Genomic DNA, 11,977 nt, shown 5'->3' with positions numbered 1-11,977 from the left:
TGAATGTGAATGAATGAATGAGAATGAATGAATGAATGACCATTCTCCCGAAAGGGGCAGGGTTCTACACCAGTCTCCTGGCTCTCCCTCGTTGGAGTGGATCTCATAGCAGGAAGGGTCCAAGGTACCAATAATCTAGCTGACTCAGCAGCGTGAGAACCTTCTTGCCCCCCTGAGAACCAGTATTTGGGCTGAGTCTCCTGTGGATCTTTACCAGGGCCCCATCTTTTTTGTCCATAATCCTAGGGGCTTTCATAGAGGTTGAAAAGGGACTCCTGCAATGGGACAATGTCCTGAGCCAGGAAAAATGACAGTGTCCAACCAGCAGCTGAATGTTTCTCCAGCTGTGACAGGAGGTGTTTCAACCACTCTTCAGAGGCACAGACTACATCCCTGGCTACTGCTGAGTATCAAACATGGGCCCTTTCCCAGAGGTTAAGGGACTCCTCATGATCAGAGAATCAGCTCTTCACGCCCACTCATGATGCTGCATTTCTTGGGAATAGGAAAAGAGGCCCAGAGAGGGGCACAGGGCACTGACAACATGGTCAAGAACACACAGGACTGGAGACCCCCAGATACACTCTCTAGAATACCCACCATTCCCCAGTGCCTCGGTGCTGTGAAACCGCAGCTAGAAGGGCCCTTACCAGGGAGGCAGGAGCCAGGGGCAGCGCATACACCTTTCATCCCAGCACATAGGAGGCAGGAAGCAGGTGGCTCCCTATGATTTTGAGGCCAGCCTGGTTTATACAGCAAAGCTCCAGGCTAGCCAGGGCTACATAGTAAGAGTCTGCTTCAAGAAACAAAACAGAAAAACAAAAGCCAACAACAACAACAAAAAAAAAACGCAACTAAACAAAAATGTCTTCTTAGGGATCCATCTCCCAATTCCCCCAATCCTACATTATTGTCAGGGAAAACGGGGGCAGAAAGCTTGGAGGGCAAAACGTCCCTTACAAAGCAGATGCAGGGACTGTGGGTGTAGCTCAGTTGGTGCACTGCTGTTTTCAAGGCTTTGGATTTGATCTCTGATACGCCATAAACCGGACACAGTGGCACACACCTATAGAGATTCAAGATTATCCTCAGCCACACAGGCAGTTTGAGGCCAGTCTGGAGTCCATGAGATTCTGTCTCAAAATCCACCCTACACATGAATAAACCAGAGACAAAGCCAGGTATGGAGATGCACATTGGTACAGCCAGCATTGGGGAGGCTGAGGCAGGAGGACTGCCTTGAGTTTGAGCTCAGCCACAGTTATGTAACAAGACCCTGTCTTGCGGGCTGGAGAGATGGCTCAGAGGTTGAGCACTGTCTGCTCTTCCAGAGATCCTGAGTTCAATTCCTAGCAATCACATGGTGGCTCACAACCACTGTAATGAGGTCTGGTGCCCTCTTCTGGCTTGCAGGCATAAATGGAGGCAGAACACTGTATACATAGTAAACACATAAATCTTTAAAAAAAAAAAAAAAATACATGGAGCCGGGCATGGTGGCACACGCCTTTAATCCCAGCACTTGGGAGGCAGAGGCAGGCGGATTTCTGAGTTTGAGGCCAGCCTGGTCTACAAAGTGAGTTCCAGGACAGCCAGGGATATACAGAGAAACCCTGTCTCGAAAAACCAAAAAAAAAAAAAAAAAGTAAAGCTGGAAGAATCTGACTCCGGATTGAGGCGCGAGCCCACAGAAGCCAAGATTAGTGGAATCTGGTGTAGTCCAGAGGTAAAAACACGGCTAACTCTGCCACCAGCCGGCTCTGTGTGCACCATGGCCTCAAGATCTCTAAGAATAAATCTGCAAGGTTTTCTTTTGTGTTTTTGAAACAGGGTTTTGTTTGCTATGCTGCTCAGGTTGGGCTCAAACTACCACTTTTTTAAGCCGCTGAGTTTGTGGTAACTTGTCACATCAACCACAGGAAACAGAGACACCCAGATATACATAACCTCATGGGCAGGGCTTCTGTCTTTACACTCAAAGTATCTCCCACACACCTGAGGCTAGGAGGCCATCAGACCCCCTCTGAACGAACGGGGAAAGGCACCCAGTTCCCAGGGTCAGGCTCAGTATTGATTTAAAAATATTTTATTCTTTACAAAATACAGCATTCAACCATCCCTTCCTGTGACATCTGGCCCCTGCCAACCGTCCCCACCCACTGTAGCCAAAGGCTTCTGGGCTGGGCTGCAACCACAGCACGAAATTTTCTGGAGGCTAGGTTTGTGCCAAGGTGGGGTTTCCCCAGCTACCCTGTACACACAGATGAGAGGCAGGGACAGTGACAGGGCAAGGTCACACAGTGCTGGTCCAGAGGCCCTCAGAAGTAGCAAATGTGGTCAGCCACCTGCCCTCCTGTCCCACAGGAAGCAATTCCTTAGAGCCCAGGCTGGGGAGGAAGGAAGTCCAGGGGTGGCAGAGTGGCAACCCTGTAGTCCACGTGCCCGGCCCTGTTCCCAGTCCAGACACCTAGCTGTCTTCCCCATTCTCCCCAGGGCCCCGGATGAGGCGCTTGTGGCCCCGCTTGCCCCCGGGGCCTTTGGGCTTGGCGAACGCCTGCTTGAAGGCGTGTTGCTTGGGATGTACCTCGTCATAGAGGAACTCGGCTGTCAGCTCTGCTCCATCACCGATCTCAATCTGCATGGGTCAAGACAGAAGTCACCACTATATCCAGGGCCCAACACATACCACTCTCAGGGAAACCCCACTTCTGGAGTCACCCTTGATATCTGTCTTCTCTTAGGTAACTGCAGGATCTACAATGCAGGGTCTGTTACCCCGCTGACCTGAGTCACCTTCTCCTAGCCCCATCCCCACCAGACCTAGGAAAAGGAGGTGGTAAGGCGGTCAAGCCTTGGGCTTATGTGTGCCTTGGTTTGCCCTGGGCCTTAGGCTTTCCACCCATCCAATACTGCAGCAGTGAGTCTTGCAAGGACATAGGACTCCAGTGTCCCACATGGAGAGTGGGGTGCTGGGACCCTGGGAATAGGCCATACCTTCTTAGCTATCTCCAGCTGGAAGTCTTGCTCTACAGAGTCAAGGAGGCGGCTCTTGCAGCTGGAGTAGAGCATCCGCTCTTTGATGCTGCACTTGTACCCGGGCATGGAGTAGATGAACACTGGAGGGGACGACTCGGTGAGGTACCTGCAGACCTCCCCTAGCAGGCCCAAGCAGTGGCTTGTCATTGCTGCTCCCTGCCCAGTCCCTGTCATGGCTACTCACCCACAGATTCAAGAGTATCACCCTCATGAGTATGCTTGTATAGGAAGAAGTGGTAGCGGGCAGCATCTCGGGGAACCCGTGAGGGCAGCTGGGCCACATTTGTGGGTTCTGTGTGTACCAGCTCGATGGTCTCCCGTTCCAGGTCCAGCTTCTGAGGAGGAGCAGGGGAGGTATGAGGGTGCCAGTGTACCCATAAGGAAGCAGGATTGTTGGGCGGGTAAGAGTGTTTGGGGTCCCCATCTCTAGGGTCCCCTTCTCAAGGCTGGACCTCATCAGACTGCGGGGCTTATTCTAGAGAGTCTCTCCAGGTTTAGCCCCAACTCTGCCCCTTTTGAGGATTCTGCTAAAAAAAAAAAAAGCTCCCACTGAGATCCCTGTCTGAGGTGTCGTGGTGGGGCCTTGACTTCAGCAAGGCACTGCCACAGGTCGACTGTCAAGAGGTAAAGCCCCAGGAAAGTGTTGAGAAGGGAAAGGCATTCTTCTGGGGCAGAAGGTGCAGAAGGACTCTACCCGGGAAAGAGAAAACTCAAAGGAGCTACAGAGGAACTCTGGGAGAGGACAGGGTCAGTCCTGAGGGCCAGTGTAAACCATGGTGTCTATATGTTGTAAAGATGTATAGGGCCACATGCTTACAGGGTATCTATTGTGGTTAAGACCTGGGGGCAGGCAGAGGAGAAGAGAATAGTATGTTTTTTTTTTTTTTTCCCCCAAGACAGGGTTTCTCTGTGTTGTCCTGGCTGTCCTGGAACTCGTTCTATAGACCAGGCTGGCCTCAAACTCAAAGATCCTCCTGCTTCTGCCTCTTAAAAGGCATGCCCAACCATGCATGGCTTCAATTTTTTTTTTTAAAGAAAAAATTGAAACAGGGTCTGGTATAGATTAGGCTGACCTTGAGCACGCTATGTATGGACGACTTTTGAGTTTCTGACCCTCCTGCCTCTGCCTCCAGAATGCAGAGATTACAGGTGCGTGCCACCACACCCGGCTTTTTGTGCTGCTGCTGAGAATCAAATACAGAGTCTGGTGTATACCAGGCAAGCACTCTACCAACTGAGCTACAACATCCCAAGTCTAGGAACAATGTGGATTAGCAGAACAGCCCAGGAGACGGGGACAGGACTCTGTGCCCACTTGAAAATACGTGTAACCGGGAAACAGGAGGAGTCCAGTGTCTAGTTCGTGTGTGCTTGGCACGGCTGTGTACCCACCAGCTGGATATAGTTGACAGTCTTCTGTTTGAGTTGCTGAAGTGCCCGCTGGGCCTCAGGCTGCAGGGGGAAGGCCAGGCCCTGCAGCGTCTGGTGTTTACTTTCGACGCTGATCTCAGTCTTCACCTGGGGGTGGGGCAGCCATGAAGAAAACCTTTATCTATCAGTAGCCAGTTGTAGCCTACCAAGTTTAGGATCTCCCAACCCACATCGTCCCGTGCACACACCTCATTGATTCGGATCTGCTGGAGTTCTCTCTCGGCAGATGTCAGTGGGGCAGGTGCGGCACAGGATGACAGGTGCTTCTGGTACCCAGCCAAGGAGAGGTCATCCTGTGGGGGAGGGGCAGAGGTGTGAGTGGATACCCTGGGTGGGCGGGCGGGCAGGCAGACAGAAGCCTGCTGTGCATCTCAGCCTGCAGCTGGAGACTCCCCATCCTCCCATTTCTTTTATTTGAGACAGAATCTTATGTAGCTCTCAAGCTACATAAGCTGCCAACAGTGACCCTGAACTGCCAGCATTCTCGGCTGTCTCCACTTCCGGAGTACTGAGAGTCAAACCAGGGTTTCATGCATGCCAGGCAAACGTTGTATCAGCTATGTATGGTACATCCCTGTATTCCTATATCACCCTGAGCCTGGCACTGAGTTGCTCCGTGACCCTCACACAATGCCTCACCCTCTGGTCCCCATTCTTCATTCTGGCTTGACTAACCTTTACTGTCCCGAAGAGCTCATCCTTGATGTGGCCGCCTCCAAACTCCTTCTTCACGGTGGCGCGTGTGGCTGCATATAGCATCTTCAGCCGCACCTGAGATGGGGCAAACTGTGAGGACCTATGGGCCAAGCTGCTGCTCCAGGAGCCAACTGTGGAGCCCCGGAAGAGGGAGGCAGGGCTGATGGAAGCAAGTTATCGCACTACGCCCAGTAGGGGGCGCAGTAAAGCTGTATGAAGCAGCTTTAGCCAGCAGGGGGAGCCTCCACCCAAACTCATGGCGGAGTCGGGCTGACTGTACTGAGAGTCATCTTAGGAAGCCCAAGCTCCCACCGCAAGGCTCTGCAGGGTTTGGGGCAGAACCTAGCATCCCTTCCCTTGCCTCTTTAGGCCAGAGTCTCTTCGTCTGTTCTCCCCACTTCCCACCGGCCCCGGAGCAGGGTTGATGGGCAACGATCCCTAGAGACTCACCGGCGAATTGTCAGGTGACCAGGCCAGGAAAAGCCACTCGAAACCCTGAGCATTCTGCGAATCAAGTCGGAAGAGGAGGTAGCAGGGCTCTTGGGCGTCTAGCAGCGGCAGCACAGCCCTGTCGTAGTCCTGGTCCCACCGTCCCACTGGCTCCTGCGAGGCACCCAGCACGAGCTGCTCTGGGGGCAGAGGCCGGGTGAGCCCATGTGGCACATCCCACATTCTCCTCTGCCTGTGGACCTATGATCTCTGGATGTAGCTTTTACTTGGCCACTTCAACCCTCTTGCCCCTGCCCCTTCAAATCCCCAAAGTAAGAAGCTGAATTGCCAAGGGATGAACATGAATCAGTGAATTAGGCTTCGTGTCCCAGCTATGGGTGGCTCCCTTTGTACACCCCCACACCTGCTAAGGCTTGTTTTCAAGCACACTCAAGCACTTGTGCATACACAAGCACACAAAGGAACCCAGCTGTGTGCTCACCCCCCCAGCAACAATGCAGTCCTCTCAAGGAACTCCTACACAGGTAGCTAGCTGCGCGGTACAATCTTAACTGTACCTGCTCTCACCTCACTCAGCGCCTGGCTCCATCAAGCCCCTCTCAGGACAAAGTGCTAAGCAAGAGGCTGCCACCCCCAGCTTCAGCCCTCTACCCCAAAGTAAAAAAGCAATAGTAGCCAACTTTTTTTTTTTTTTTTAATGGCAGGGTTTTACTATGTGGCCTCAGTTGATGCTGAACTCCTAACCTTCCTGCAGCAGCCTCTTGAGGGCTTGAGGGCTGCCTGCCTGCACCTTTTCTTTTGCTTGCTTGCTTGCTTGCTGTCTGAGACAGGAGCTCATGCTGTGCAGACAGGCCTAGAACTGTGCTGCAGGAAGACCTTGAACTTTTTCTTTCTTTTTTTTTTTTTGGTTTTTCGAGACAGGGTTTCTCTGTGTAGCTCTGGCTGTCCTGGAACTCACTCTGTAGACCAGGCTGGCCTCGAACTCAGAAATCTGCCTGCCTCTGCCTCCTGAGTGCTGGGATTAAAGGCATGTGCCACCACGACCTTGAACTTCTGATCCTCAGAGCTCTACCTCCTGAATGCTGGCGTTCCTTCCAGTCATGTACCACCAATTCCACTTTATGGAGTCCTAAGGAGCAAATCCAGGGCCTTGTGCACACCAGTCAAGCACTCTACCAACTGAGTTACAATCCTAGACCCTTGTGGTTATTTTTGATACAATTTTGCTATATAGCCCAGGCTATCTTCAGACTTCTAATCCTTCTGCCTCAGCTTTCCTGGTGCTGGAAACATAGGAGTATATCACTCGGTTGAGCTAACAACCAACATTATTATTATTATTATCATCATCATCATCTATATATATATGCATATATATATATGACATATATATAACTATGGGTACATGCATACCACAGTGTATATGCATAAGTCAGTAGTTAACTTTCAGGGCTCAGTCCACTGTAAGTTTCAGGGACTAAACTCAGGTTGTTTGTTAGGTTTGAGCAGCAAATACTTTTACCTAAGCCATCTTGCTGGCCAGCCTGGAGCTGAGGCCTACCCTGTCTCTGGCCAAGTAGGTCATCCAACCCCAGTTCCAGGCTGAGACCTCATCTGGACACCATACATGTCCTTGGTCACACAGCCCAACTCAGAGGAAGAACTGGGCAAAACAGCGATCCCAGGTGGGCCTTGAGGGACCAGCACTTCACCGGCCAGCACTTCATGGGGCCCTTTTGACAGGGCAAATAACCTAGCTGCCCGAGCCTCCACATGTAAAGCCACCACCTCTGCAGGCCTTGGCTTCCTTCCCTGCCTGCCCAGAACTCAGATGGGAAACAGTGTTGAAAGCCAGCAGCTTTAGGCTGGTGAAGTTAGGGAAGAAGGCCAAAAGCTGTCAGATTTTTTTTTTTTTCTTTTTTTCTTTTTTGAGACAGGGTTTCTCTGTGTAGCTCTGGCTGTCCTGGAACTCACTCTGTAGACCAGGCTGGCCTCAAACTCAGAAATCCACCTGCCTCTGCCTCCCTAGTGCTGGGATTAAAAGTGTGAGCCACCACGCCCGGCTGTTGTTCATATTTTAAAAGTTTTTATTTTCTTATTTTATGAGTATTTTGCCTAGATTTACATATGTGTGTCATGTGTGTGTCTGGTACCCAGGGAGCTCAGAAGGTGGCATTAGATCCCCTAGAACTGATGTTACAGACAGTTGTGAAGCACCAGGTCAATACTGGAACCCGAATTTGGGTCTTCTCCAAGAGCAGCAAATGCTCATAACTCCTGAACCATCTCTCCAGCCTTTTGTTCACATTTTACAACCAGAAAGTTTGGGACAGGTGAGATAGCTCAGAGGGTAAAGGTGCTTATCAGCAAGCTTGAGGATGTGAGCTTAATACCAGAGAGCCACATGGTCAAAGCTGTTCTCTGATCTTCTCTCTCTCTCTCTCTCTCTCTCTCTCTCAGTTTAAAAATAAACCAGAATTTTATTTTATTTTTTGGTATCATGTAGCCCAGGCTGGCTCCTGACTTACTATACAGCCAAGAATGACCTTGAACCGTCTGATTCTCCCACCTGTACCTCCCAAGGCTTCATTTTTATATTTGGATACAAGTTTCTATAGTCTTGGCTGGCTTCCTCCTGTCTCAACCCTCTCCAATGCTGGGATTATAGGCCTATACCATCATGCCAAGCTATAATAGGAATCTTACATAAGGAGTGTTTCTTGGGGCTGGAGAGATGGCTCAACTGAAAGCACTTGTTAATCTCCCCGAGGACCTGGGTTTGGTCCCCAGAACCTGTGTGAGGCAGCTCACAACTGCCTGTGACTCCAGTACCAACAATGTCCTCTCTCGGCCTCCGTAAGTCCTACATGCACAAGCACGTACCCCCACGCAGACACAGATGACACACATATAGTTTTCTGTTGTGGTGGTTGTCTAAAAGCAGATCTATAATTTAATTTCTTTAGAAAAATCAGGAGTGCTGGGCATGGTGGCGCACACCTTTGATCCCAGAGCTCGGGAGGCAGAGGCAGGCAGATTTCTGAGTTCGAGGCCAGCCTGGTCTACAGAGTGAGTTCCAGGACAGCCAGGGCTATACAGAGAAACCCTATCTTGAAAACCCAAACAAAACAAAACAAAATACAAAACAAAACAAAAATCAGGAGCCCCACCCACATTCATCTAGATCATAAGCCCCTACCCCATGCATTCCTGGGTTCCCCGACGCTTGGAATGCAGAACTAGAGTGAGTCTACTTAGAGATCCCTTATGCTTCTGGGAACCACCTACGAGGGGTACCTTTCCTGGGAGGTTAACGGGCAGGGCTAAAATGGGAGGCCAATGAGCTCAACTGTCTCTTTAAGTGTGGGGAGCCCCAGGAGACCTCTATTTATCACCTCCCATAATGACCCCTACCCAGCCTCTGAGGACATCTGGATTTGAGGAGCCTGGACAAGGCCCAGCTTAGCTGTGGCCTGAAAGCCTGTGGTGGATTCTGAGTCTGGCAGGGCCTGCTAAGTAAACATATCACTAGGCTCATTCAGGGAGTCCAGTGCCAAAGGGCTCGTGACAGCGTGACTACTGAGAAGGCTGAAGGACCCTTGGAGGGTCTGGCCCACACCTACTCCCTACTCCCAGACTCTATACCACTCCCCGCTGAGGCCGTCACTGGCAGAGGGGAGAGGGACCCCTTGTCTTCCCATCCCTAATTCAGCCTCAGACGGATCCCCTGCCTCCTTGAATATTTCTACTTCAAGCCCTGGCTCAAGCCCCACACCCTCATATTACCTGGTAAGAACGTAGGGGCAGCTCAAGGCCCTGTCAAGCATGGTGTCACTCTAGCCTGCTCTGAGAATGAGCAAGACATAAGCTTTTTCTTCCCATTCTGGGGACATCTACCATGGGAAGGTCCATGGTATCTCAGTCCTTCTACAGCCAGCAGCCAAGCCAGGCCCAGCCAGGCCCAGCCAGGCCCAACCTGCTGACCACACACACACAACATATACACATACAACACACACAGAGCACATACACACACACACCACACATAAAACACACATACAAAACACTCACCACACACCACATACACACACTCCCCACACACCACACACATACAACACACTCACCACACACACATACTTACCTTCCCACACACCACACACATACAACACACACACCACATACACACACACATACACACACTCACCACACACACACCACACACTCACCACACACACACACATACACACACTCCCCACACACCACACACATACAACACACACATACACACACTCACCACACACACACACCACACACTCACCACACACACACACATACACACACTCACCACACACATACAACACACTCACCACACACATACACACACTCACCACACACATACCATACACATACAACACACTCACCATACACACATACTTACCTCCCCACACACCACACACATACAACACACACACCACATATACACACACATACACACACTCACCACATACACATACCATACACATACAACACACTCACCACACACACACACACACACACACTCACTACACACCACATATACACACACTCACCACACACACTCACCTCCCCATACACCACACACATACATGACACACATACCACACCAAATACACACACACTCACCACACACATAGACACACACACCACATATACATACCGCCCCGCCCCCCAGACACAAAACATACATATAGGAGGACTCACTGGGCCCCTACCACCTATCTAGCCCAATACTCTGACAAGGCTCATCTCAAACACCACACAGCCTCAGGCTGAGGTTGGACAGAACTGCAGGATAGGACTCTGTACAACAGGGTGCCCTCTACCCTCACTGCAGGACCCCACTGAGACCTCTCTGTGAAAGGCCTCATCACATTCTCAGATGCAGAGACTGAGATCTGGAAGGGGCTGGAAGGAAGCTGATACCTAGCTCTCCTATCCCCAGAAGTGACTGGGTTCGGCCTCCATTCCATGCCCCAGACTGTGGGGGACACTCACCGTCCTCAATGATGACTTTGATAAGTCGGATGGAGCCAGCCCGGGCCTTGGCAAAGAATTCCTTTAGCTCTTCAGTGGCTATAAGCACAAGAAACATAGTTGTTGTTGGTGAGCAAGCAGGCAGAGTGGGCAGGGAAGAGTTTGGGTCTGCTGGTGTCCTGTGGGGTCTGGTGGCAGCCAGGCTGGGAAGTGGGTTAAATATGGTTTCCCCATGTGACTGGGAACCTGAGATGGCCACTGAACATAAGCTCCCAAATTTAGCTAGCAGGAGTGGCAGGCGGTGGCCTGCTGGCCGGGATAGCTCTGATGACAGGAAGGACAGGCAGGAATGGACAGCTCACTTGAAGATGGACCAGTTTCTAAGACAAGCCAGGCTTGCCAGAATGAAGGGCACCCACTTGTCCCTGGACACTAGGATGATCTAGCAGTGACTCAACACCCACTCAGCTGATCAATATAAGTGGACTCAGTCTCATCTAGAGAGTCAAACAAAAACACATATACACACCCACACATACAAGCATGCACAAGTGTACACATACACACACAGGCACGCACAGATACAATCCTGGACTGCCAACACAAATACAGGCAGCAGACATAGCTGCAAAGTATGTCTACACCATGTGTACAGGCAAGATAAACAAAATATAGAGACATAAATTTGCACGTCACATGAATGTACTCGTAGTTCAAGCCCCCAGTCAGTACCAAAACAGGGGCTACCAGCCCTAACACAGCCCTATCAAGAGGCAATAACGCCTCGGACCTCAGGCAGTAAGGAAGGCTACCAGGAGGAGGAGTGGTGCCAAGGAAGAAGCCTCCATCTTGGAATTTGGGCATCAGAGATGGAAGGTGACTAATGACCAAGGACACAGTGCCAAGGTGAGGACCATGGGCACAGCTCGAGGACCATGAGTCATCTCAGTTCTCCTAATGGTGATAGAGAGGGAAGACACAGTCCAAGTGTGTAAGGGACCTGCTTGGAGCCTCTGGGTGAGTGTGACCTTGGGGCTGCCAGGGGTCAGAAGAACCCCGGCAGAAACACAGTTGGAGAATTGAGATCACAGAGTATTTTTAGGGCTTGGAGTGGGCAGCTGATGGGCAGCTTAGGGGCGGGTGGAGGGGCTTTAGGTAAACAAACTCTTAGTCTGTCCTCAGGTGCTCCCCGTTCCCTGCAGTGGCCTTATGCTTGAAGCTTAGGCACGAAGGTCACTGTGTGGCCAGGGGCCTAGCAGCTTAACAATTCCTTGGGGACAGAAGCATGGCTTGGTACTGTACACAAGGGGACGTAGCCCCACTGGGTATGCACAAATGATTTTTTTTTTTT

At 51.0% G+C, this 11,977-nt stretch overlaps 1 protein-coding gene across 1 annotated transcript in view; it reads right to left on the bottom strand.

Annotated features, from left to right (window-relative positions):
• Positions 1 to 2,070: 2,070 nt before the first annotated feature.
• Twf2 (twinfilin actin binding protein 2) overlaps positions 2,071 to 11,977 on the bottom strand; it is a 12,463-nt gene continuing 2,556 nt past the window's right edge. Inside the window, exons 2-9 of the mRNA XM_021172214.1 lie at positions 10,648 to 10,725; positions 5,614 to 5,792; positions 5,143 to 5,238; positions 4,656 to 4,760; positions 4,429 to 4,554; positions 3,221 to 3,371; positions 2,995 to 3,116; positions 2,071 to 2,635 (exon numbers count right to left, since the gene is read on the bottom strand). Of these exons, the coding sequence (XP_021027873.1) occupies positions 2,468 to 2,635; positions 2,995 to 3,116; positions 3,221 to 3,371; positions 4,429 to 4,554; positions 4,656 to 4,760; positions 5,143 to 5,238; positions 5,614 to 5,792; positions 10,648 to 10,725 (1,025 nt within the window). The 3' untranslated portion in view covers positions 2,071 to 2,467. The remainder of the gene's footprint in view (positions 2,636 to 2,994; positions 3,117 to 3,220; positions 3,372 to 4,428; positions 4,555 to 4,655; positions 4,761 to 5,142; positions 5,239 to 5,613; positions 5,793 to 10,647; positions 10,726 to 11,977) is intronic.

This window comes from Mus caroli, chromosome 9 (genome assembly GCF_900094665.2).
Source record: "Mus caroli chromosome 9, CAROLI_EIJ_v1.1, whole genome shotgun sequence".
NCBI lineage: Eukaryota > Metazoa > Chordata > Mammalia > Rodentia > Muridae > Mus > Mus caroli.
The sequence above is the reverse complement of the archived record's forward strand: the minus strand, read 5'-3'. Positions and strand labels throughout refer to the sequence as shown.